The sequence below is a fragment of the Saimiri boliviensis genome, chromosome 14, assembly GCF_048565385.1.
Source record: "Saimiri boliviensis isolate mSaiBol1 chromosome 14, mSaiBol1.pri, whole genome shotgun sequence".
Classification (NCBI taxonomy): domain Eukaryota; kingdom Metazoa; phylum Chordata; class Mammalia; order Primates; family Cebidae; genus Saimiri; species Saimiri boliviensis.
Window position 1 is genome coordinate 41,163,511 of NC_133462.1, and position 27,111 is coordinate 41,190,621.

General features: G+C 54.5%; 1 protein-coding gene across 4 annotated transcripts in view; it reads left to right on the plus strand.

Moving 5' to 3' along the window:
* PTPRS (protein tyrosine phosphatase receptor type S) overlaps positions 1–27,111 on the plus strand; it is a 133,367-nt gene that overhangs the window by 59,461 nt on the left and 46,795 nt on the right. For 3 of the 4 annotated variants that reach the window (XM_074384755.1, XM_074384756.1, XM_074384754.1), the window contains exons 3-6: positions 4,975–5,120; positions 6,314–6,455; positions 13,665–13,853; positions 20,785–20,895. In XM_074384755.1, coding sequence (XP_074240856.1) covers positions 4,975–5,120; positions 6,314–6,455; positions 13,665–13,853; positions 20,785–20,895 — 588 coding nt within the window. Of the gene's footprint in view, positions 1–4,974; positions 5,121–6,313; positions 6,456–13,664; positions 13,854–15,758; positions 15,768–18,168; positions 18,187–20,784; positions 20,896–27,111 lie in introns of all 4 variants that reach the window. The other variant, XM_074384758.1, reaches the window with a different exon arrangement.

The following is a 27,111-nucleotide window of genomic DNA, read 5'->3' on the forward strand; positions in this document are numbered from 1 at the left end:
TTTGAGGCTGCAGTGAGCTATGATTGCACCACTGCACTCCAGCCTGGGTGACAGAATGAGACCCTGTCTCTGCAAAAAATAAATAAATAAGAAAAAAATCAAGATAAGAAAAAAAACTTCAACTTGTCTTTAGATCTAAATCTAAAAAGGTCCCAACGCAGAAGCCTGTGCCCCTGTGTGCAGCCACTCAGTCCCCTGGAGGCAGCACTGTTTCTGCACATACACAGCCTTTCCCTTTTTCAGTTTCAATTTTTATTTTATTGTGGGACAGAGTCTCGCTCGATCCCCAGGCTGGAGTGCAGTGGCACGATCCTGGCTCACCGCAACCTCTGTTTTCCAGTCTAAAGCAATTCTCCTGCCTCGGCCTCCCGAGTCGATGGGACTTAGGTACACACCATCATGCCCGGCTAATTTTTTTGTATTTTGTATTTTTAGTAGAGACGGGGTTTCACCACATTGGCCAGGATGGTCTTGATCTCTTGGCCTCCTGGTCCACCCACCTCTGCCTCCCAAAGTGCTGGGATTACAGATGTGAGCCACTGGCCCTGGCCCCTTTTATTTATTTTTAAAAGTCATACCACAGTAGCATTTGCTATATTTTATTAGCTCTTGCTTACCACACCCCCTCCCCCTACTCCCGTTTAATTGTATGTCTTCTTGTTCCTGCCCTAGTAGTTTAATTTAAAAAGCATCCTGGCCGGGCACAGTGGCTCACGCCTATAATCCCAGCACATTGGGAGGCTGAGGCGGGTGGATCACCTGAGATTAGGAGTCCAAGACCAGCCTGGCCAACATAGGGAAACCCTGTCTCTACCAAAAATACAAAAATTAGCTGGGCAAGGTGGTGTGAGCCTGTAATCCCAACTACTCGGGAGGCTGAGGCAGGAATATCCGCTTGAACCCGGGAGGTGGAAGTTGCAGTGAGCCAAGATCACACACTGCCCTGAGCCTGGGTGACAGAGTGAGATCCTGCCCCCAAGATAAATAAGTAAAAGGCATCCTGAGGTGAGAGGACTGCTTGAGTCTAGGAGTTCGAGACCAGCCTGGGCAACATGGCAAAATTTCGTGCAAAAATTAGCCGGATATGGTGGCATGTGGCTGGAGTCCCTGTTACTCGGGAGGTTGAGGTGGGAGCCACTCGAGCCTGGGAAGTTGAGGCTGCAGTGAGCTGTGTTTGTGCCACTGTACTCCAGCCTGGGTGAAGAACGAGTCCCTGTCTCACACAGAAAAGGCATCCTCGCCCCTTTTCATACTTACATAGTACTCTGCTGTGTAGATAGCCTGGTGTTCATTTGATCAGTCCCTTTTTACTGGATACAGGTTGCGACTTGAGGGCTGTTGTATGTCACAGTCTTTCAGTATGTTGATAAAAATCTCAGCAGGAGCTCCATTCATACAGGGGATACACTGTAACGTTTAGTTGAACCGAAATCTGGTATCCCTCTGGGAGAGTCAAAGGTTACTGTAAAAATAGTCAATACGGCCGGGCGCCGTGGCTCAAGCCTGTAATCCCAGCACTTTGGGAGGCCGAGGCGGGTGGATCACGAGGTCGAGAGATCGAGACCATCCTGGTCAACATGGTGAAACCCCATCTCTACTAAAAATACAAAAAATTAACTGGGCATGGTGGCACGTGCCTGTAATCCCAGCTACTCAGGAGGCTGAGGCAGGAGAATTGCCTGAACCCAGGAGGCGGAGGTTGCGGTGAGCCGAGATTGCGCCATTGCACTCCAGCCTGGGTAACAAGAGCGAAACTCCGTCTCAAAAAAAAAAAAAAAAAAAAAAAAGTCAATAAAAAGAAAACAATGTTAATGAATTCTCCCAGACAGTGTAGTCTGTCCCAGGTGCAGCTTGCTGAGGTTGCTCTAGGGGGTTAAAACACTCACACTCCACGCCAGGCATAGTGGCTCACATCTGTAATCCCAGCACTTTGGGAGGCTGAGGTAGGTGGATCACCTGAGGTCAGGAGTTCGAGACCAGCCTAGCCAATATGGTGAAACCCCATCTCTACTAAAAATACAAAAATTAGCCAGGCTTGGTGGTGCATGCCTGTAACCCCATCTACTCGGGAGACTGAGGCAGGAGAATTTCTTGAACCGGGAGGCAGAGAATGCATTGAGCTGAGATTGCACCACTGCACTCCAGACTGGTGACAGAGCGAGACTTCATCTCAAAAACAAAACAAAACAAAAACCCAAAAACCACTCCTACTCCGGACTTTATTGCAGAGACTGAATCCGTCAGATCGTCACGGAGGGTGGAGAATGTGGTATGAACACCAGCCTGGTTCAAAGGAGCATGTTCAGCTCAGCTGCTGCCTGGCTGGGCGTGTCCAGCCAAACTAAGTCTCTTGCCTGATTCGTGCGTCAGTTTCCTCACATGTAAAATGGGGATTGCAGAGCCGGGGATGGTAGTTCACACCCATAAATCCAGCAACTTGGGAGGCTGCATTTGGAGGACTGCTCAGGGCTAGGAGTTTGAGACCAGGCTGGACAACATAGGGAGATCCCATCTCTGAAAAATAAGTAAGCTAGCCAGGTGTGGTGACATGCAACTGTAGTCCCAGCTACTCGGGAGGCCGAGATGGGAGGATCACTTGAGGCCAGGAGGTCCAGACCAAGCCTGGGCAACATAGTAAGACCCGTCTCTGTAATTTTTTTTTTCTATTTGGGATGGAGTCTCACTCTGTCGCCATGATCTTGGCTCATTGTAGCCTCCGTCTCCTGTGTTCAAGCAATTCTCCTGCCTCAGCCTACCGAGTAGCTGGGATTACAGGCGCCCACTTCTATGCCTGGCTAATTTTTTTTTTTTTTTTTTTTTTTGAGACGGAGTTTCGCTCTTGTTACCCAGGCTGGAGTGCAATGGTGCGATCTCGGCTCATCGCAACCTCCGCCACCCGGGTTCAGGCAATTCTCCTGCCTCAGCCTCCTGAGTAGCTGGGATTACAGGCACGCGCCACCATGCCCAGCTGATTTTTTTGTATTTTTAGTAGAGACGGGGTTTCACCATGTTGACCAGGATGGTCTCGATCTCTTGACTTCGTGATCCATCCACCTCGGCCTCCCAAAGTGCTGGGATTACAGGCTTGAGCCACTGCGCCCGGCCTAATTTTTGTTTCTTTAGTAGCGACAGGGTTTCACCGTGTTGGCCAGGCTGGTCTCGAACTCCTGACCTCAGGTGGTCCACCAGCCTTGGCCTCCCAAAGTGCTGAGATTACAGGTGTGATGGCATTCACCTATAGTCCCAGGTACTTGGGAGGCTGAGGCAGGACGATTGCTTGAGTATGGGAGGTCTAGGCTGCAGTGAGCCAAGATCGTATCATTGCACTCCAGCCCGAGTAACAGAGTAAATTCCTATCGCTTCTAAAAAAAAAAAAAAAAAAAAAAAAAAGGCAAAAAAGAAGAAAGCGGGCACGGTAGTGCACACCTGTAATCCCAGCACTGTGGGAGGCCAAGGCGGGCAGATCACGAGGTCAGGAGACAGGAGATCGAGACCATCCTGGCTAACACGGCGAAGCCCTGTCTCTACTAAAATCACAAAAAAATGAGCGGAGCATGGTAGCACGTGCCTGTAGTCCCAGCTATGCAGATACTGAGGCAGGAGAATCGCTTAACCCGGGAGGTGGAGATTGCAGTGAGCCGAGATCGTGTCATTGCACTCCAGCCTGGGCGACAGAGTGAGACTCTGTCTCAAAAAACAAAGAAAAAATGGGTCAGGATGGCACTGCCCCTCCATGCTGTTGGAGAGGTCAAATATTACTCCCTCTTGAGCGTAAATTAGTTCAACTATTGTGGAAGACAGTGTGGCGATGCCTCAAGGATCTAGAAATAGAAATACCATTTGACCCAGCAATCCCATTACTGGGTATATACCCAAAGGATTATAAATCGTTTTATTATAAAGACACATGCACACACATGTTTATTGTGGCACTGTTCACAATAGCAAAGACTTGGAACCAACCCAAATGTCCATTAATGATAGACCGGATAAAGAAACTGTGGCACATAGGCACTGTGGAATACTGTGCAGCCATGAAAAAGGATGAGTTCGTGTCCTTTACGGGGACATGGATGATGCTGGAAACCATCATTCTCAGCAAACCAACACAAGAACAGAAAACCAAACACCGCATGTTCTCACTCATAAGTGGGAGTTGAACAATGAGACACGGGCACACAGGGAGGGGGACATCACACAGTGGGGACTGTCGGGGAGTAGGGGCTGGGGAGGAATAGCATTAGGAGAAATACCTAACGTGGATGACGGGGTGATGGAGGCAGCCAGCTACCATGGCACATGTGTACCTATGTAACAAACCTGCACGTTCTGCACATGAACCCCAGAACTGAAAGTACAGTTTTAAAAAAAGAAAAAAATATATTACTCATCCCTTCTGAGCCCCTGCCTCCAGCTCGGACCAGTGTCCTGGGCACTGACCACTTGTGTCCTGCCACCTCCTGGATGCCTCCTGAGAAGCTGGAGCTCTGGGTTCGAATGCTGGCTCTGGCCCCATAGACTGTGGCATGCTGGGTGCCTCAGTCTCCCCATGTCTCACCAGGGAATTAGACCAAATTATCTTCCGTCAAGTGTTTTCAGGGCCCTCCAGGGTTTGGCTGTTCGCCGCGGAGGGGCTCCGGGTGCTGAGTTTAGGAAGGCTGCCGTCTCAGGGGTCTGCCTTCCATCTGTCCCAGTGGCACTGTGCCTGAGCACGTGTGAGGCTGTATCCACATGTGGGCAGGTGTGGCTGTTGCAGGTGGGGTGGGGGTATGTGGGTACGTGGGTGCCCTGGATGCCATGGTGGGGGGTGCGGTGGCAGGGTGTCCATTGTCATCCTTGCTTTCCTCCGCCTCTGTCCGTTGGCCACGTGGCACTTCCGTTGGCAGCAGGTGGAGGGCAGGTGTTGGTGGGTCCATGGGATCCTAGCCAGATGCCCGGACCCACCCGCTCCCCCTCTTCCTGCTGTATCCCCAGAGCCCCCCCGGTTTATCAAAGAACCCAAGGACCAGATCGGCGTGTCGGGGGGTGTGGCCTCTTTTGTGTGTCAGGCCACGGGCGACCCCAAGCCACGAGTGACCTGGAACAAGAAGGGCAAGAAGGTCAACTCTCAGCGCTTTGAGGTGAGTTGGGGTGGGGGGAGGCAGCCTGGGGTCAACGCTGCCCCCAAGACAGGGCCACAGCACCTCAGCCACGGAAGGCAGCATGGACGCTTTGGCCGGGGGGAGTGCAGGCATCGGTAGCCAGGCAAGCCGGGGAGCGCAGCCTCCAGTCGGGGCCCTGCGCATCTCACTTGCCCTGCCAGCTCAGTGCTGTGTGGCCTCAGGCAAGGCCCTGCCTTCTCTGAGTCTTCTTCACAACACAGTGGGCACAGCACCAGTGCACAGAGAAGGAACTTTACAACTCTGAATACACGCACATGATCACACACGCACATCGCCACATTCAGCATGTCTTCACATACCTGTGCAGGCCTGTCACATGGGCTTGCACACTGCCACGCTCACACACGCACACCACACCCTGTTTTCTTTTTTTTTTTTTTTTTTTTTTCCTCCAAGATGCAGTCCCACTTTGTCACCGGGCTGGAGTGTAGTGGCGTGATCTTGACTCACCACAACCTCCACCTCCTGGATTCAAGTGATTCTCCTGCTTCAGCCTCCTGAGTAGCTGGGATTACAGGCGTGTGCCACCATGCCCGGCTCATTTTGAATTTCTTTATTTTTTTAAGAAGGAGTTTTGCCCTGGTCGCCCAGGCTGGAGTGCAATGGTGCAATCTTGGTTTACCACAACCTCCGCCTCCTGGGTTCAAGCAGTTTTCCTGCCTCAACCTCCCGAGTAGCTGGGGTTACAGGCATGTACCGCCACACCTGGCTAATTTGGTATTTCTAGTAGAGACAGATTTCTCCATGTTGGTCAGATTGGTCTCATACTCTTCAGAGTGCTGGGATTACAGATGTGAGCCACTGTGCCCAGCCTAATTTTGTATTTTTAGTAGAGACGGGATTTCGCCATGTTGGTCAGGCTGGTCTCGATCTCCTCACTTCATGATCCGCCTGCCTCGGCCTCCTAAAGTGCTGGGATTATGGGCGTGAGCCACCGTGCCCGGCCACCCTGTTTTTATATGTCCCCAAACCTGGTCTCTGCTTCCAGCGCGTTTATACCTCGCATCTACACACATGCACGTACAGCCTGCAGCTCTTCCAGTCACCCCCAGGGTCGTGGGGCTGACTGCCGTGCCCCTCCAGCCCAGCCTAGACAGGAATCTTCTTGGGACCCCAGCCTCACACCGTCCTTTTTCTCCCGCCCACGGCAGACGATTGAGTTTGATGAGAGTGCTGGGGCAGTGCTGAGGATCCAGCCACTGAGGACGCCGCGGGATGAAAATGTGTACGAGTGTGTGGCCCAGAACTCGGTTGGGGAGATCACAGTCCATGCCAAGCTCACTGTCCTCCGAGGTATTGGGCTCCCTGCGGCGGGAGGAGGATGAACCAGGTCTGGGCTTTGGGGACAAGCACCGAAGGAATACGTGGAAGTGATCCCCCAACCCTCCTGCTTTGGGTTTTTTGGGGAGGACCTTGATCTCCCTTCTCCAACCAGTAACACCGTCGGGGCCCAGAGCCTACTGGCGGGGATTTATTGTGTCTTTGCAAAAAGAAAGGAATTGAGAAACTAGAATCATCCTAATTTATAATCTTGATCATGTGCTTCTGATGACAAGAGGCTGATCCAACTCAGATGGGTTCAAGCAAGAAAGATGATTGATATACAGAATTAAAATGCCATGGAGTGGCTGGCTTCAGGTTCAGCTAGATCCAGGGGCTCATTGAATTTCCTCAGTGCTCATTCTGCCTCTTGGCTTTGTTACCTTCTATATTGACTTCATCCTTATTCCCCCCTACCCCCAAGGAGTGTGGATCCCATGCCCCTCCCTGAACCAATCACTGTGACTCAGGAGGAACAAACATTCTGATCGGCTGGACCCCTCCCTGGAGAGTGACTGTGTTTCCCTTAAAGGAATAAGGATAAACAGGGTCGGGCATGGTAGCTCACGCCTATAATCCCAGCACTCTGAGGGGCTGAGGTGGGAAGATCACTTGTGAGAACAGACTGGGCAACATAGCAAGACCCCATCTCTACAAAAAATAAAAGATAAACGGATGCTAGGTACGCAGAAACAGCCGCCCGCTTCCCCCTACATTCACATGGGCCTGCTGGACTGCCGGCCTTATTGAGATTGTAATTCTTTTTTTTTTTTTTTTGGAAATAGAGTCTTGCTTTGTTGCCCAGGCTGGAGAACAGTGGCATGATCTCGGCTCATTGCAGCCTCCACCTCCTGAGTTCAAGCGATTCTCCTGCCTCAGCCTCCCGAGTAGCTGGGATTACAGGCGCTTGCCACCACGCCTGACTCATTTTTGTATTTTTAGTAGAGACGGGGTTTCTCCATGTTGGCCAGGCTGGTCTTGAAGTCCTGACCTCAGGTGATGCACCTGCCTCAGCCTCCCACGGTGCTGGGATCACAGGTGTGAGCCACTGCGTGCAGCCTGAGTGCGTTTCTTGAATGAGGCACAAGGGATTGATAGGGGGCTGTCTGAATGATGCTGTTGTATGATGAGGAAGCAGTTTTTGGAGCACATTCCTGTTCAGCCTGATTTCTGCAAACCGCTTGCCCAGCCACTCTGTGCTGCCTTCTTTGTGATCTGGTTTGACCTCTGGGCCCCCACTGTGGCGCCCAAGCCCTGGGTGCCACTTGGTTGCTGTGTGTCCTAGGGCAAGTTAATGAACCTTTCTGAGCTGCAGCTTTTCTCATCTCTAAAGTCAGGCCAGGCACAGTGGCTCACGCCTGTAATCCCAGTACTTCGGGAGGCCCAGGTGGGTGGATCACGAGGTCCGGACTTGGAGACCACCGTGGCCAGGATGGTGAAACCCCCATCTCTACTAAAAACAACAAAAAAATAGCCAACATGGTGGCAGGCACCTGTAATACCAGCTACTTGGGAGACTGAGGCAGGAAAATCACTTTAACCTGGGAGGTGGAGGTTGCAGTGAGCTGAGATTGCACCACTGCACTCCAGCCTGGGCAACAGAGCGAGGCTCGGCCTCAAAAAAAAAAAAAAAAAATGCTGTGAAGCCATAAACTGCCTGGTCCCTGGGAGTCTGGGAAGATTCCCCCCTGCACCCATCCACACGCTTTTCATTTCTTTTTTCATTTTTTTGTTGTTGTTGTTGTTTTGAGACGGAGTTTTGCTCTTGTCACCCAGGCTAGAGTGCAATGGTGTGATCTCGGCTCACTGCAACTTCCGCCTCCCAGGTTCAAGTGATTCTCCTGCCTCAGCCTCCAGAGTAGCTGGCATTACAGGCGCTCTCCAGCACTTGCAGCTAATTTGGGTACGGGGTTTCGCCACGTTGGTCAGGCTGGTCTCGAACTCCTGACCTCAGGTAATCCACCCACCTCAGCCTCCCAAAGTGCCGGGATGACAGGTGTGAGCCACCGCGCCTGCCCACACTCTTTTTCCCTCTGCTCTCTCAGTGCCTGGAAAGGCCTGCCTGGGCTGGAAGCCTGTCCTTCCTGCTGGGCCTCAGGGCTTCAGATACCCTGACCCACCCCGCCCCCCCTTGTCCTGAGCTCCGGGCACCCCCAACCAGTCACCAGCCATTGTGGGGGACCATCTGGACTGCCAGGGCTGCTCCCTGCCTCCCTCCTCCTCCGCCATCCAACTGTGGACCCTGCACGCACCCCCCACCCCCCCCCCGCACTGTTTTAATTAAACTCTGAGGAACTGGGCGCAGTGTGGTTCCCGAGGTACCTTTTTGTTTAATGAGGCGCTCTCGGTAGCGTCAGGCAGCCGAGGCCTCCTCTGCACCCCGGCTGGCTGGCTGCTGCCCACACATGCTCACGGGAACTCCCCGAGGGGCCCCGTACACATGGGAAGTACTCACACGTGGACACGTGGGCGCAGGGGCAGGCAAGCGTGAGCACGCACACGCAGCCCACACGTACCCACGTGTGAACGAACTATGGGGTTGTCCTGCTCATCACAGCCAAAGCCACGCTCGTAGGCATGTGGGCGTGCACAGACACACACAGGGATGCCCACAGACCCAGCTGTGGGCACCGAGAGCAATCAAGGCCCAGTCACTTTGGCCTGAAACTCCGATGATGTCATCGGCAACCAATCAGAGCCACTTTGAAGGGTGTCCAGGTCCCTGGCCCAGGAAAGATGGAAAAGAGGCCTGAGCCAGCTCAGACGGCACTCAGCCATGCCCCCTTCAGGTCCCTGATGGATCCAGACCTGGTTGGGTGGAGGGCTTTTGCTGCCGGGCCCGCTCAGCTTCTGAGCTCAGGCAGGCCTGGGTTCAAATCCTTGCTGTATGCCGGCTGTATGACCTGGGACAAGTCTGCATTTGCCAGGGCCTCAGTTTCCCCACCTGTGAAAAAGTCTCAGCGGAGGGCACGGGCTCCCTCGCCTGCGCAGAGCCGGAGATGCAGTTCGTGCTCAGGGCTTTCGACTTGGGCTTTTCCCATCCGGGCAGTGACCCCTGGGCTGGACTGCTGCTCTGTCTCTGTGGCAGCAACAAGCCAAAACGCCACCATCCTGATGGGAAAGCTGAGCAATGAATGGGTGTGGCTGTGCGCCAATAAAACTTTATTAACAAAACCAGCCACAGGGCCACATCATTTGTGGCCATTTATCTACCCCCTCCCATTCCAGCGTTCTTACCAGATGCAGACCCGCTGCCTGTTTAAGGCCTGGATTGAGGCAGGGATTGATTCTGGCCTCACCTCTCTCCCTGGATCCTGCCCGCCTGCTGCTTCCCTGGGGCTCGGTTTCCTCCCAAGATGGCAGCCTCCTGCCCACCTCTGTCCACAGCCACCCACCCCTCTGTGCCCCATGTCCCTTCAGGGGCTTTGTAAGCAAATACGTATGTATTCTTTAAACAAACAGCAACATTGTCTACACCAGGAAGCAGCACACTTCTGCAGAGCACCAGAAAGTAAATATTTTTGGTCGTACAGGCTGGGCGGTCTCTGTCACTGCAACCACCCAGAACTCAGCCATTGTGATGGGAAAGCTGAGAAATGAATGGGCGTGGCTGTGTGCCATTAAAACTTTATTAACAAAACCATCCACAGGGCCGCATGTGGCTCTGAAGCCATCATTTTCGGCCTTTTTTCTTCCCCTTCCCACTCCAGCGTTCTCACCAGATGCAGATGAGCTGCGTGTTTCTTGGTCTTAACCACACGGCGATTGGCCGCTGTTTTGCTGCTGTCCATCATGGTGGAGTGCGGAGTGGTTGTTAGTCTCCCCGGCATGGCTGTGTCCTAATCTCTTCTTTTTTCTTTTCTTTTTTTTTCTTTTTTTTTTTTTTTTTGAGACAGAGTCTCGCTCTGTCACCCAGGCTGGAGTGCAATGGTACAATCTCGGCTCACCGCAACCTCCACCTCCCAGATTCAAGCGATTCTCCTGCCTCAGCCTCCCTAGGAGCTGGGATTACAGGCACCCACCACCATGCCCAGCTAATTTTTGTATTTTTAATCGAGATGGGGTTTCACCATGTTGGCCAGGTTGATCTCAAACTCTTGACCTCAGGTGATCTGCCCTCCTCTGCCTCCCAGAAGGTTGGAATAACGGGTGTGAGCCACCGGCGCCTGGCCCTAATCTCTTCTTTTTTTTTTTTTAATTATTATTATTATTATTATTTTTTGAGACGGAGTTTCGCTCTTGTTACCCAGGCTGGAGTGCAATGGCGCGATCTCGGCTCACCGCAACCTCCGCCTCCTGGGTTCAGGCAATTCTCCTGCCTCAGCCTCCTGAGTAGCTGGGATTACAGGCACGCGCCACCATGCCCAGCTAATTTTTTGTATTTTTAGTAGAGACGGGGTCCCACCATGTTGACCAGGATGGTCTCGATCTCTTGACCTCATGATCCACCCGCCTCGGCCTCCCAAAGTGCTGGGTGGGATTACAGGCGTGAGCCACCACGCCCGGCCCCTAATCTCCTTATAAAGACACCAGTCCTGTTGGATGCAGCCCACTCTAATGGCCTCATTTTATCTTGACCCCCCCCCACCTCTTCTAAGGACCGTGTTTCCAAAAACAGTCTCATGCTGAGGTTGTAGTGGTTAGGACTTCAACGTACTGTTAGAGAGGATGGTACCCACGCCAGCTCATAACGGGGGGCTGGTGGTTATTTTAGTTTGCACGGGGAGACGGATCCCGCCCTGGGGAACCCTTGGTCCATTGCAGAGGACAGGTAGGAGCAGAGCTGGAGATGTTAGGGTTAGAACAGCTGGAGCCTGGAGTCCGGGTGCAGAGGGGGCGAGAAGGCAGCAGGAACGCAGGAGCAGGAGAGTCTGTCTAGGAGGCCTCAGAGCTGCCTCCCCTGCCCCGGCATCACCTCCAGCTAAGGCCACCAAGTCCACTGTTGTGGTTGTTTTGTTTTGTTTTTGAGATAGACTCTTGCTCTGCCACCCAGTGCCGCTGCACTCCACCATGCCCAGCTAATTACTGTATTTTTAGTAGAGATAGGGTTTCACTGTGTTGGTCAGGATGGTCTCGAACTCCCGACCTGGTGATTTGCCTGCCTCGGCCTCCCAGAGTGTTGGGGTTACAGGTGTGAGCCACCGCGCCCAGCCCATCTTGGGTTGTAGAGCACCCTGGATGTGAGGTAGCCCATCTCTTAGCTGGCTCGTCTCATTACCTCAGTCCAGAAGTATGGTTCCACGATCGGGGAGCTCTGGGACCCGGAGACCCCAGGGTGCTGAGTTTCTCCTCCTTGTCCCCGCACCATCGTCACCACGCTCCATTTACCACAGAGAGTAGAACGTGACCACCCAAGAGAGAGAGCCAGCACTGGAGACCTGGAGCCGCTCACCGTGCTGGAGGCACGTGCCTGCTCGACCAGGATTCAGCTGGTTCATTGATTGAGCGCCTGTTGTATGTCCGGTTCTGGGCTGGGTGCTAGGGACGCCATGGTGACACGGATGCACCGTTACAGATAGAGTTCTGTACCGCAGAGAGGATGGTGGGGAGTGGGGGGCGTTTACAGCAAGGGACGTGGAGCTAGTCCTAGGCGGGGTTCCGGGCAGTAGGCAGATGACCCAAGGGAGGGGGCTTGTGACTTTGAGAGCCGTGGAGGCCAGCGACACTGGGCCAGAGAGGAAAGGAGGCAAGGTGGCAGGGCTGGCGGCGGGTTCCGGTGAGTGCTGGGGCCACAGATGGGTGTGTGGCAGGTGAGCGGGGGGTGGGGGTATGTTAGAAAGGCAGGCGGGCGCGGTGGCTCACCCCAGTAATCTAGGCACTTTGGGTGGATCAGAAGGTCAGGAGTTCAAGACCTGCCTGGCCAACATGATGAAACCGTTTCTCTACTAAAAGTACAGAATAACCCGGTGTGGGTCTCTGCCGCTGCACTCCAGCCTGGCCGACAGAGTGAGACTCCATCTCAAAAAAAAAAAAAGGCACCCTCCAGGCTGGACACCATGGCTCATACCTGTCATCCCAGTGCTCTGGGAGGCCGAGCTGGGAGGACTGCTTGAGCCCAGGAATTTGAGACCAATCTGGGCAATACAGCGAGACCCTGTCTGTATTTTATTATTGTACTTTTATTTTTGAGACCGAGTCTCGCTCTGTCGCCCAACCTCGAGTGTGGTGGCGTGATCTCGGCGCGCTGCAACCTGTCTCCCGGTTCAAGTGATTCTTCTGCCTCAGCCTCCTGAGTAGCTGGGACTACAAGCATTCACCACCGTGCCCGGCTAATTTTTGTTTTTAATAGAGACGGGGTTTCACCATGTGGGCCAGGCTGGGTCTTAAACTTCCAGCTTTAAGCGATCCTCCTGCCTCAGCCTCCCAAAGTGCTGGGATTACGGCATGAGCCACTGGGCCCTCTGATAGATCTATCTGTTTCAAAATTTAATCAAAGATAAAAAGAAAGGCGTCCTCAGGTTGCTGTAAACGAAATCACTCCGCTCTGTGGACCCTGGAGCCAGGTTTGTGCTTACAGGTATCAGGCTGTAGAGACGCCCAGCACCTCTGAGCACCACCTCCCTTCCAGGAGCACCCACCCCCAAGTCCTGACAACCTCAGCTATCCCCGGGCATCGCCCAGTGTCCCCAGGGCAGCAGAGTCACCCCCACAGTGAGAACTATTGCTCTGTCCTCTTGGGCTCCCAACACCAGCCTCCCAGTTGTGCAGAAGGGGGACCCCGCCAGGTGCGGTGGCTCATGCCTGTAATGTCAGTGCTTTGGGAGGCAGAAGCGGGAGGACCGCTTGGGACCAGGAGTTTGAGAGCAGCCTGGAGAACACAGCGAGACCACCCCCCCCCGCCCCCCGCCGCCCAACTACAAAAATTTTAAAACTTAGGAGTGGTGGCGCATGCCTGTAGTCCCAGCTCCTCAGGAGGCTGAGGCAGGAGGATCACTTGAGCCCAGGTGGTTGAGGCTGCAGTGAGCTGTGACCATGCCACTACACTCCAGCCTGTGCAACAGAGCAAGACCCTGTCTCAAAAAAAAAAAAAAAGAACTGGCTGTAGAGGGTGGCGCCCAGGGCTGAGGTCACGCAGTCAGGCAGAAGCAGGGTCCCTGGCCAGGCAGTCCCCAAGCCGCAGGTGGAGGCGTGGCCAGGCAGCGCTCAGACCCATGCCCGTTTCTCACCCATCTCTGCCCTCAGAGGACCAGCTTCCCTCCGGCTTCCCCAACATCGACATGGGTCCGCAGTTGAAGGTGGTGGAGCGGACACGGACGGCCACCATGCTCTGCGCGGCCAGCGGCAACCCTGACCCTGAGATCACCTGGTTCAAGGACTTCCTGCCTGTGGATCCTAGCGCCAGCAACGGGCGCATCAAACAGCTGCGATCGGGTGAGTGTGGGTGGCTGACGGGTCGTGGGAACCTCGGAGGGTAACGGGGCCGGGAGCGTCTCCGGGACCCGAGCTCCGGGGCCCACTGGAGGACACACCCAGATGTGTGCAGCCTCAGCAGCCATTGGCACTGGGGAGTGGGGGCAGATGTCTTCAGAGCTGCACACCAGGGATATTAGAGAGCACAGACGGGCATGAGTACTAGGGAGCTATAGAGGGTGGTAGAGGAGAGCTGGCCAGTGAAGATACAGTGGATGCAGACACGCACAGGGTGGGGAGTTACAGAGGGTCATAGGGGGAGAGTGTCTCCCGTACTCAGAAAGCGAGATCACCACTGTCACTGACACAGTTACGGGTGATAGGAAGCCACCGAGGGGGCTGGGCGCAGCGGCTTATGCCTGTAATCCGAGCTCTTTGGGAAGCCAAGGCAGAAGGCTTGCTTGAGGCCAGGAGATTGAGACCAGCCTGGGCAACACAGTGAGACCCCCGTCTCCAAAAAAGCCCCCACAGAACGTGGGTATCGGCGGTGTCCAAGCGGTCGGAGACAGACAGGCAGAAGTGTCGGTGAGCCTTGGAGGGTGACAAGGGGAGACCATCTTCAGTGGGCATGTAATGGGGAGCTCTGGAAGTGGCAGAGGAAGAGCTCCCTCTACACAGAAGCAGTAGGGCATGACTGGTGAGAATACGGTGGGACCCGGACAGGCCGGAGTAGTGGAAGCTGTGTCCGCCAATGGCGAGTGTGCACAGGTGACACGTAAGGTAATGGGGAGCCATAGAAAGCTGCAGGGAGAGAGCGTCTCCCAGGCTGAGCAGTGAGAACAAGATGGGCCGAAGAGAAGCAGAGGTGGTGACGGGGCTTCGGGTCTGTAATGGGGCACAGACGGCGGTGCAGCCTGTCTGTTCAGGCCCTGGCTGGGCTAGGGAAGACCTGGGGACATGCAGAGCCTCGGGCACGGGTGGTTCCACCGTGGTGTCTCCGCCAAACACCCACGTGCCTCATCGGCGGGTCCATCTGGGGGGCTGTGTCTGTGCGTGTGTGTTTGTCCCCCCGCTTCACGACATGTCCACGTGTGCACGTCGGCTCCCCGTGCCGGCCTGGCCTGCCTCCCGCAGCCCCCAGTGCTCCTGCGTGGTGGCGCGCGTGGCGGGGTGTGTCCCTGTGCTCACACACGTCTCCCTGCGTGGGGACGCACGTGGCGGGGTGTGTCTGCGCTCACACACGTCTCCCTGCGTGGGGAGCACGCCTGTGGCTGCACATGCGTGTGTGTGTCTGTGTCGCGGATTTGCTGTTTCCACTTGTGCGGGGCCTCACACCCTGCCTCCGTTCGGGTCCCCTGCGGTCACCCCGCGCCTCCACGCACACCTCTTTTTGCTCTCTCTCTCCCCTTCTCCCAAGGGCCCTGCCAGGGAAGGCTCCCTCGAAGCGGTCCCCACCCCCGCCCCCCGCAGCGCCCCACACTCACTGCCCATCCTTGCTCCCCCCCCCCCCCGGGCCCCACCTGCCCATTCTCCACCTGCTGCTCCTCCTCCTCAGTGAAAATCAAACCCTGTAAAAGATCAGACACGGAGCCCAGAACCTTCCCTGGAGAGACTCAGGCCCTCGCACTGGGGGGACAGATCGCCTCCCCGCTCCCAACCTGACTGAGGATGTTTGCAGCCCGTAGACCTCCGCAGCGGGGGGAGGCGGCAGCCTCAGTTTCCCCATAAAACACGCCTATCTCCCGGCGTTCCGGTGGCCTCTCCAGAGTGTGTAGCACTTGCTCGGTGCTCAGTGAACACGAGCCACGTTAGGAGCCGTGAGAAGCGTTGTTGTGACGAGCCTCCCCCGTGAGGACCGAGGCTCCCGCATGACCACCCGTTAACGTTCCTGTTCTCTTTTCTTACCCTCCTGTTGTAAACGTTCAGAAACCTTTGGTAAGTCTGATTTCGTCACCACGTCAACAACTAACGCCCCGTCCCCTTTGTGCCCCTCCCGCCCCCTTCTCCCCCGAGACTAACAGCCACCACGATGGTAACTGTGACCCAGTCTCCGCGGCATGTTTACTAACGCCCTCTCCCTGCTCCCCACCACCGGCCCCTCAGCCCTCCCTGGCCGGACGCCCGTGTGCGGCAGAGAAAGAACCCCAAAGGAAAAGAGGAAAGGAGGCAGCTCCGCGGGGGGCTGGCTGACCTCAGGGCGGAGGCTGGCGGGGCTGCGGCATCTCGGGCCCACAGGACTTCGAGGCATTTCCTGCCTCCTCTCTTCGTGGCCTTAGCTCTGCCGAACAGGCTTTACTTAAAGAAGTTTGCGGGCTGGGCCAGGTGTGGGGTGGGGATTTTTCCTGCCTAGCTGCCGCTGCGCATTTTTATCCACTTTTCCCAGCATTCAGCCTGAACCCCCTGAAATCGCTTGCGGGACTAATTCATACTAAAGTGAGAGTGGCTGATACCAGCCTGTGATAGTCCCCTCATCTCTCTCAGGGCGGGAAGCGGAACTCCTTTTAATGGCTAAGAGAAACGGCATTCTTTCTGCTTAATAGAATGGCCCTGGGTGATTTGGCCAACTTGAAAATACTTTTTTTTTTTTTTTTTTTTTGAGACGGTCTTACTCTGTCACCCAGGCCGGAGTACAGTGGCACCCATCTTGGCTCACCGAAGCCTCCACCTCCCCCTTTTAAGCGATTCTTCTGCCTCAGCCTCCTGAGTAGCTGGGATTACAGGCGCCCACCATCACACCCAGCTAATTTTTGTGTTTTTAGTAGAGGTGGGTTTCCCCGTGTTGGCCAGGCTGGTCTCAAACTCGTAACCTCCGGTGATCCGCCTGCCTCAGCCTCCCAAAGTGCTGCGATGAGAGGCGTGAGCCACCATGCCCAGCCTGAAAGACTTTAACCCTGGCTTCTGCCACCATCTTTTCGGCAGACTCAGATTCCAGTTCTCCAGGGTGCCACTTCAGGCAGATTCCCCTCTGCTCCCCTGTAAAGGGTGCAGGGTGGCCTCACGAGGGTACCTCGAGAGATCATACAGGGACCCGGAAAGGTTCAGGCTAGAAGCTCCTTGGCCCGGGAGGCCGAAGGGCTAGGCTCACTGCCCACCCCTGCGTCATGATGGGACCGCAGAGATTCCCTGGTCCCCCCTCTGAGCCTCAGTTGGCCCGTCTGTAAAATGGGCTTGGGCCACAAAGAAGGAGCTGTTTTTTTCACATGTCTGGCCACACCCGGCAGATCCAGGTCTTGGGATCGTCTTGGCCCCCGAGGAGTTAGGGGCCATCGGGCCATCGGAAGCAGAGAGAAGGGGCCCGAAACGTCCCCCGGGATCAGGAGCAGAGGGTGTAATGTTCCAGCCCTGAGCCGTCGCCCGTCCCTGCCCCCGACGCCCAGATAGACAGACAGGCCTTTCCTCTTTTCCTCTTGGGAAGAAGGCTGCAGGGCCCTCTCCGTCCCTCCTCCTCGGCCTGTGTGTGACCCCCTTCCTTGGCTGTATGAATGTCCCGCCCCGGGGCACTAACCCCGCCCACCTCCCTGTCTCTAACAAGGTAATTCCTGTTCCTCCTTGTCCCTTCCTGGTCTGGACTTGAAAGCAGTCCCTTGGCCGGGCGAGGTGGCTCAAGCCTGTAATCCCAGCACTTTGGGAGGCCGAGGCGGGCGGATCACCTGAGGTCAGGAGTTCGAGACCAGCCTGACCAATAAGGAGAAACCCCGCCTCTACTAAAAATACAAAATTAGCCGGGCGTGGTGGCGCATGCCTGTAATCCCGGCTACTCGGGAGGCTGAGGCAGGAGAATCACCTGAACCCAGGAAGCGGAGGAGGTTGCGGTGAGCTGAGATCATGCCACTGCACTCCAGCCTGGGCAACAAGAGCAAAACTGTCTTAAAAAAAGAAAAAAAGAAAGAAAGAAAAAAGAAAAGCAGTCCCTTGCTGGGCTGTCTGAGGAGGAAAGAAGGAAGAGGAGGTCATGAACCTCCCTCCCTCGGCCCAGAGGGAAGGTCACCAAAGGACCAGGCTGCCAGGCCGACAGACCTCCCCTGACAATAGAGACACCCCTCAGCCTCGTCCAGAGAGGCTTCTAGACTTCGTCCCTCCACCCCCAGAGATTCCCGCCTCCTACAGGAAGCCCTCCTGCTTTGGCAAGCTCTCAGACCTCACCCTGCTCCTAGGAGGCTTTTCCCAGCTTCCTCAGCAAAGCCTGCAGGGTCCATAGGCCCAGGGCTGGCTCGGTCCCCTCCCTGGGGCAGAGTGCAGAGGCCTGGCTTATGGCCCGGCCCAGCTTCCCAGGGGCCCCCCGGCCCCCCACGACTGCCTTGTGACATTCACCTGGTTCTCTCTGCTTCCCTTACAGAAAGCACTCCGATTCGAGGTAAGAGGCTCCTCACTCACCCACCCACTCAACGCTCTCTCTTGCTGCCCACCCAGCCACGAAGGCTCCGCAGGGGCCGCCCCCAGGCCCCCTTCCACGCGTGTCCACGCTGCCACCACCCCTGTTTACCCAGTGTCCGTCCCGTCTCTGTATCTGTGTCTGTGTCTGTGGCCAGGGGTCTGAATGTGGCTGAAGTGACTCCTCAGGTCACCTGGCCGTGGGGAGGGGGCCGTCTCTTACCTTGGAAGGACCCTACCTGGCAAGCCCACCCAGAGCACTGGGAGCCTCGTGAGGTTTAGCCGCCTCTAAAATGAGCATGCAGGCCGGCACAGCGGCTCACGCCTGTAGTCCCAGCTACTCGGGAGGCTGAGGCAGGTGGGTCACCTGAGGTCAGGGGTTCAAGACCAGCCTGGGCAGCATGGCGAAACCCCGTCTCTACTAAAAACACAAAAATCAGCCGGGTGTGGTGGTGGGTACCTGTAATCCCAACTACTTGGGAGGCTGAAGCAGGAGAATCACCTGAACCTGGGAGGCGGAGGTTGTAGTGAGCTGAGCTCGTACCACTGCACTCCAGCCTGGGCCACAGAGTGAGATTCTGTCTCAAAAAAAAAAAAAAAAAAAAGCACCAGTGGACCTTCCAGCTCCATAGTTCTTCTGATCTGAAGGTTCTAACCCAAGACACATAGAGGTCAGTCTGCCTCATCCCTTACTTCACACCCAACTGCTGCCCCAGAGAAGAGTCTAGAGGAGGCCTGAGTGGGAGCCCTGGGGAAGAATCAGTGTCCAGTCCGACCTTTGCTACAGATGCTGTGTGACCTAGAGCACTCTCCTGACCCTCTCTGGGCCTCTTTAGTGATGGAGGTACTACCTGCTTCCCAGAACCTCGAGCTCAAGGGAGAGTAGGCAGTGCTCTATGGAGGCAGCGTCTAGCCATGACCAGAGAGAATCCCTCCATCTTTGGGTGCATGTCGTTTTTGTGGGACAATCACAAACGAAGCTGGAGAGCTTAGGCTGGATTTTTGGACCCGTGGTGTGATAGGCTCTGATTGAAGCCTGTGATTCAAACACACTTGGGGTATTCACTGACCTTCATTTACTCATGGTCAACAGGCACTCGGGTCCCGGCCTGTGATTCAAACTTACTTGCCTATGTTAACACTAAGTTTTATTTACTTATGAAACTAAGGACTTTCTCCAGGCCTGTGATGACAAGACATCCCTGTGGACACTTTGGCCTTATGTTTTATTTGTGGGCACTCAAGTTTTTATCAAGGCCTGTAATTTCAGACATACTCAGCTTCATTTACTTGTGACAGTGAGGGACGTGTTTCAGGCACGTGGTTTTAGATCTCTTTGGGGAAATCTGGGCCTCGTTTTCATTGACTCCTGGGCACAGTAGTGTTTGAACAAGGTCTGTGATTCCAGATACTCTTGAGAAGGTTCATTCATGTTTATATGTTTGTGGGAAGTGAACTCTCTGATCTGGGCCTGTGATTTCAAGTGTATTGCGGGGAAATCGGCCCTGTTTTCTTTCATACACTCATGAGCATGAAGATACTGGGTTTGGGCCTGTGATTTTAAATACGCTTGAGAAATTGCCCGCTTCTTTATATCTTTATTTACTCATGACCAATGAAGTCTTTGATCTAGGCTTGGGGCATTTTACCCTCAACTGGCGACTATAAGAGGCTCTTAATCAGACCTCTGATTTCACACACTTTTGAAAATTTAATCCTTGTATATCTGTGAGCATCATAGAATTGGGTCTAGGACCGTAATTTCAAACACACTCAAACAAGTCCATTCAGTTACTTGTGAGCACCAGGGTATTAAGTTAATGCCTGTGGTTTTAAACACAGGCAGATAAATTCAGACTTTTACTTAGATCACTTAAAATACTTGGGGAAATTCCGACTTGGGTTCAATCAGTTTCAGGCACAGAAGTCTTAGATCCGGGGCTTCGATTTCACACACACTTCATGCACACCAGTCTCAACATTTTTTTTAACCTTAGCTGCCTCTGGGTATCTTCCGATTCTGAAATTTCAAACACACCTGAAAAAGTACAACCCTGTCTCCGTTTACTTACGGGCATTGAGGACTTTGAGGACCAGGATTCCAAACACAGTGGAGGAACTCAAACCCGCGTTCATTTAACTCATGGGCACTTCACCAAACAAAGCAACCACAGGCTCCCTGACGTTTCACGTGATTTGTGGTAGCCCCTGTAGGTCCCTGGGTCGGTCAGATGATGGTTAAGGAATTGTGAACGCCAGCCCCCTTTCTCCTGGCCAGGAGAGCAAACACACTTCTGCCCAGCTTGGTCATTCGACTTGGCAGCCATGAAGCAGCAGTCGCCTGCCCAGCTGCTTTTCCATTGCGAGTGGAGGATTTGCTGGGGAATCGGCTGTGTCCAGGCCTTCGCGGGGCTGGATGTGGCGGGTGGAGGTGAGACCCGCCCTGGCCGCGCTGGGGTGCCTGGGTCTACTCGCCTCTCCTGTGCCGCTCCGGCTCAGCCACCACTCTGCTGGGACGGCTTTTCCTGCTCGTCCCCCGGGCCCCGTCTCACGGCGCGCGCTTTCTGCCCTCTTCCCGCAGGAGCCCTGCAGATTGAGAGCAGCGAGGAAACTGACCAGGGCAAATACGAGTGTGTGGCCACCAACAGCGCCGGCGTGCGCTACTCCTCCCCCGCCAACCTCTACGTGCGAGGTAGGGAACGCCGAGGCCAGGTCAAAGGCAGGGACCCGCCCCGCCCCGTCCCCCTCCCTCCTCGGGCTCCACCTCCGGGCTCCCCCGTCCCCTGCACACCCAAGCAGGAAGGCCCCTCCCCGGTCGCAGCGGGACCTTGGCCGAGGCGGCGTCCCTCTCTGGGCCTCAGTTTCCTTGCCCGTAGAATGGGGGCAGCTGAAACTCCTCTCCTCGTGCCTTGCGACAGATGGCCCGTGTGCAGCAGGGCCGTGGGGAGGCAGTGATGGTGGGGTAGGAAGGCATGGGGCACGGTGAGGGGTCAGTCTTGGGCCTACAGGGCCTGGGGAGCCTGCAGGCCTCGGCCCCGCCCGCCCGCCCGCCCGCCTGCCCACCCGAGTTGGCTTCTGTGGTGTGTCGTGCCTTCCCGTGCTGTGTGCTGGCTTCGCTTCTCCCAACTCTGTGGCCTCATAGCTCCCCGCTTCACTGCCCCCCCCAGTCCAGGGCCCTCAATCTAGAAGTTGGGGAGGGGTCTTCAAGGCTGCCCCCCGCCCCCCACTGGCTGGTCCGGAGTCTGGCGCCTTCTCTCTCTTCCTAACGACTCTCCGAGAAGGCCGATCCGGGCCGCCGGGAGGCTGGGGCCACAGCAGACACAGGCCCCGGGGCTCAGTAGCTGCACCGAGCTGGGGCAGGCACGGCACCCAGGGAAGCTTGTTGCCCTCGGTTTCCAGTTCCCACTGAGTCCCCCAGCACCTCCCCGCTCCCCTGCCCCAAGGAAGCTTCCTTCCGTGAGGGTCCCTTGGTGCTGCCTCCAAGTGCCGGGGGGCTCCCTTGCCCCCCGATACCTCCCTTGGCCTCCTCTTATCTCTGTGTTGGCTCTTGAGTCTTTTCCAAAGTTGTAGTCTTCCTCCTCCTCCTCCTCCCTTTCCCACCTCCTGATAGCTGTTTCTGATCAGATTTGTGGGAGAAACAGCTTCCGCCAGGATGCCAGGGCCCGATCCAATCCCCAGGGCTGCCCCAGTTAGCTCTGCGTAATTGACTTGATCACATCCTTCTCTGGGCCTCAGTTTCTCCCATTCGAAGGGCCAAGTCCTGGCCATTCTCCAGGAGGCCACGTGGCTCGTCCCCGACCCACAGACCCTCACTCACCACCTTCGTCCCCACCATCCACAGCACCCGCTGGCCCTGAAGTCACTCCTCGGTCCTGGACCTGGGGTTTTGCGTTTTGTCTCTGAGGAGGAGGCCGCATGGAGGGGGAGGGGACGGGGTGTGGGTGTATGGACGGGTGGGGGTAGGGGCACATCTGGTCCGCTGTCACGGCACCTCTGGTGAGTTGTAACGCGTTCGTGACTCCAACTGACTGGTCTTCAACCTAACCTGCTTATTTCTCTGCTAATACTTGAGTTGGGGGTTTGTAAATCCAGCAGGGCTCAGAAGAGTGTGGACAGTGGGTGTGGGGCAGGGAGCGGGGTGGGGGGCCTTTAGTGAGGGTGCAAGAAGGGAGGAGGGGCTCCTGTGTCCTCATCCTCCAGAGGTGGGGTCCCCAGCATGAGCCTCCATCCCCTTGGGGGCAGCTGAGGGGGTGAGGTCTCACTTCCCCATCTTTGCCTGGGTCTTAGACGCTCCAGATCGAGCTTAGAGAGGAACAGGGATCTCGTATGTCGAGGGCAGAGTGGAGAAAAGACGAAAAGGTCGTTGCTGTTCTTTTTATTTTTTAATTTTAATTTTTTGTTTTGGTTTAAATAGAAAAAAAACAACAAACTATTGCAGCTTTTAGCCTTGGGAAGTCCTCTTTTTACTCTCTGTATCTCCCCTATTTTTTCTCTTCTTCCCATGTCATTGTGTTCCGCATCAAACCCCCTTTACATCCCTCAGAGCTTCGAGAAGGTTGGTGTGTTTTTTTCTTTTTTACTTTCTTTACCCACATTTTTACATTCTGAAAATGACACGCACACACACGAAACACATGTAGACACCACACAGACACACGCTGGCACGTACACGGAAAAAAAAAAAAATAGAGAAACGAACACCAATTTTAAAAGATGGAACATGAATCGTAAGCACAAAGCAAACTAAAACAAACAAACAAAAAAACCGCCAAGCGAGAGCAAAACCCAGAAAGACACGAAAATCTCAGCCGCGCCCAGCCCGGCCTAGGGCCGGCCGCACACATGCGATGCTTGCATTATGGTCGCCTCTGCATCCGTTGGTAATGTTGTTGCTAAGTTTTTTGCACTCCTCGTCGTCATGGTAACTTGGGCCTGATGCATGCTGGGAGAATGTAAAAATTTCTCTGCATGCCTCTCTTGTCGGTTTGGTTTGGTGAATTCCCAACGCCTTCTGTTGGAGTGTTTCTCGTCTTTCGTTCCGTTTTTCTCTTTCGGTTTTCTTTTTTCCTTTTCCTTTTTTTTTTTTTTTTTCTTCTTTTCTTTTTCCTTTTTTTCTTTGGTTTTGTTTCGTTTTGGGGGGAAAAATCAAATCGTTCTTTTTTTCCCCTCCCATTCCCTTCGCCTGGTCCTCTTCTCCCCGAGAGCGACTCGTCTTTGGTTCTGTCTTGTTTCTGTGCTATTTGGTTTTGGTTTCTTGGGTTGAGCTGTTCTGTGGTTGTTCTCCAAACGCATTGTGATTTAAAAGCCAGTGTTCCTGTCCCAGCTATCATCCAGGAGGGCAGAAGGGGTTCCACAGCTGGGATGCCAGGGCAGAAAGTGACCACTCAGGCACAAGGGCACAAGGGAGGTGGCACAGACAGATGGCAGGAGGTCAGAACCTGGGTTGGGTGTGTGGGGAGAGCAGCCCAATTTTCCTGACCTCACTGGCCAGCCCCTCTTTCCCCAGAAGTAGTGCCTCAGCTCCCTGCCTCCAGGCGGCCATGTTGGAAGGAAGCTCAAGGAGGCGTATTCCCATCCTTCTGTCTCAAAATGAGACTGTCTCCTGTGCTCCCAAATAACCCCAAACCTAGGCATTTGAAATACTGCTGAATGTGCACCAGCCTTCCGAGTTCTTAATTCATTTAAGTGACGAATCCAAATACGGGTTGTGGTCAGTTTTAAATGAGGGGAGAGGGCAGTCACAGCACCATCTTCACAGGACAGTGCATACTTGCTTGGTATGTAATCAGCACTCAGAGCGGCAGCTGCTGTGATGACCGTGTGCATTCCGGCTGGGCGCCGATTCAAAGCTGCCCATTAGGAAATGGAGCCTGACAGACTTCGGAAGAAAAACGTGGCCAGTTACCTGACCTGGAACACTATGCCTCTGCCTCCCAGGCAGCACTGGCTGCTTCCCCCATCCCCTCTCAGACTCTGAGCCCAGTCGCAGGCGTCTTTTGTCCAGCAACACAGCATGGTCGCTTTCTGAGTACCTGAGCATCCGAGCTTTGGAATTCTGGAAAACGCCCGGGGGAGCCTTGGACACAGCCTCTCCCCTGCTCTCTCTGCCTCCCCAACTCTCTCTCTGCTGCTCTTTCTCTTTCTCAGCTGTCTTTCTCTCTCTGTGCCTCTCACTGTTGCAAATCTTCAGAGATGCACATCCCCATCTTCTGTTTCCTCCCAAGAAAAGGCACACCCTCGAGAGTCTTCCTCCAACCCCCAGATAAAAAAACAACCCCCAGTAAAATATCCATGTAGATGTGTAGCCCCCAGCACCAGCTGGCTACCCAGTTTCGATGACGCTGAGGACGGAAGCCAGACCTTGGAATCACCTTTTCCCCTTCTTCTCCCTCACCCACCTTCTCTCATCGGTTATTAAATACTGAGACAAGTCGGCAGGAGGACTGTAGATGCAGTAAGATCTCCTCATTAAGCCAGCATGAGAGCTGCCAGGCTGACCCCTCAGGGCAGTGCCAGAAGATGGGAGAAAGGAGTCTCCCAGCCCCTCCGCCAAAGCTAGGTCCTGGCGCATTGGAACTGAATGAACAGAGGGTCTCGAAGACCAGTTGGGCTTTCTGGGCAGTACAGCCCCAGAAGGTGACGAGAGCATAGGCTCTGGACTCTGGCAGACCTGGGTTCCAGTCTTGTCTGTGCCCCTCCCTGGCTCTGTGACCTTGGACTAGTCACTTGACCACCTGGAGTCCCCATTTCCTCATCTGAACAGTAGCGATCAGAAATGAACCCAGATCACAGGGTAGTCGGAAGGACTTCATGAAACTCAGTGCTTGTCAGGTGCTCTATGTAACAGGCACTGCCGTGCCAGTAGGCTTGTTGGAAATGAAGGGTTAAGCAGACGGTCTGGGCGAGTCACTTCCCTTCCTGGTGGGTCTCAGTGTCCCTGTGAGGTGCTTCACACGTCCACCGTTTGACTAACACGGCATAGGGGAAACTTTTAAAAGTCATTGTAGGGCAGAAGCTAATTTATTTGCTGAGACCTCATTTTTTGCTAGTGCTTTTCTGAGCTCGTCTCATGATCTCATTTTGTCCCGGCTCCAACCCCATCCCCATGAGATCAGTGGCCTCCCCAGAGCCATAGCCCTCATTTTCCCCACTGCCATTTCCTAGGAAGGTCTGTGGCCACAGAAAGGGACCACAAAGGCCCATCTTGAGTCTGTGGCTACCCTTGCAGATAAGTACCAGCCCAGCAGAAGAGATGCGCTACCTGACATGTTCTGAAAGGTACAAGTATATACATCGTTGCCAGAGTAGCTGGTCCCAGGAATTAATTTTAAAAAAGGAAATAAAAACACAAAACCCACCCCTAATCTCACTCTTGATTTATTTATCATCATCATTTTTTGAGACCAAATTGCGCTTTTGTCTCCCAGGCTGGAGTGCAGTGGCTCCATCTTAGCTCACCGCAACCTCTGCCTCCCCAGTTCAAACCTCAGCCTCCCGAGTCGCTGGGATTACAGGCGTGTGCCACCATGCCCGGCTCATCATGTATTTTTTAGTAGAGATGGGGTTTCTCCATGCTGGTCAGGCTGCTCTCAAATTCCCGACCTCAGGTGATCCACCCGCCTCAGCCTCCCCAAGTGCTGGGATTTCAGGCGTGAGCCACCGCGCCCGGCCTTCTTATTTATTTTTAATAAGTAAGACAGTCTCCAGCTTCGGCTGGAGATTTACTGACAGTCTCCAGCTTCCACTGACTCTGGGTGTACAAGCGGTAAAGTATTGAGACTGACCCTTCTCCTGAAGTTTACCTCTGAAATCCAAAGGGCTAAAGTCAAAATTGTGTGCCTTTTAAAAAATACAGCTGGTAGCTCCAGGTCCAGCTGTAGGTGAATTCTCCCACCTCCGGCTTCTGACAAGGTGGGAAGATGCCTCAGATTTATTCTCCCTGACTGTGAATGTTCTTTTCTGGTTCTTTAAAACTCTAAGCCTTTAGGATATGAGTAGTGCCTTTAACCACCTAGTCTAGCAACGTAGTATTATTATTCAAACATAGTGCACAGGACCCACGTAAATGGTGTGCCATCCACTAATGCCAAGGGAACCCAGAACAAGCTGGAGACAGATTTTCTTTTCTTTTTCTGAGACGGAATTTCACTCTTGTCACCCAGGCTGGAGTGCAGTGGCGCAATCTTGGCTCACTGCAACCTCCACCTCCTGGGTTCAAATGATTCTCCCGCCTCAGCCTCCTGAGTAGCTGGGATTACAGGCATCCGCCACCACACCCAGCTATTTTTTGTATTTTTAGTAGAGACAGGGTTTTGCCATGTTGGCCAGGCTGGTCTCGAACTCCTGACCTCAGGTGATCCGCCTGCCTCGGCCTCGCAGAGTGCTGGGATGACGGGTGAGCCACCGCGCCCTGCCAGTTGGGAGGAATTTTCTACTTTCGTGGTTTTAGAAAAAGGCCAGTAAGGCTGGTGTAATTGAACACACCCTCGAGTGCTGAGCTAAGAAACCAGCGCCTGACGCCCGCCACCAGCGAGGCCTAGATCACCCTGCTTTCCAGACCTCCTCTAGAAGTCTTACTACGTGTGACCTGTCCCCAGGCCTTTTCAGATCAATCCATAGTGTACAGTTTTATAGGGGGAAAAAAAACCGTGTTTTAAATTAAATTTCCAGTACCCAAGCTCTCGAACTGGTGGGTGTGACCTCTCGGTTCTCCCCTTACGTCCGAGTCCCGCAAAACAGGGATAGACGCAGACACTGGGCTGGACCACCCCTCACCTGTATCCCCAGAAAGGCTTGCATTGGGGTGTGGTGGCCAGCTCCCCACTTCCTGCTTGCTATACCTGGCCACACCCCCCTACCCGAGGCTCCCTGGCTTGACCCTAGGGGCAGGCAGTGTTAGCTCAGGACC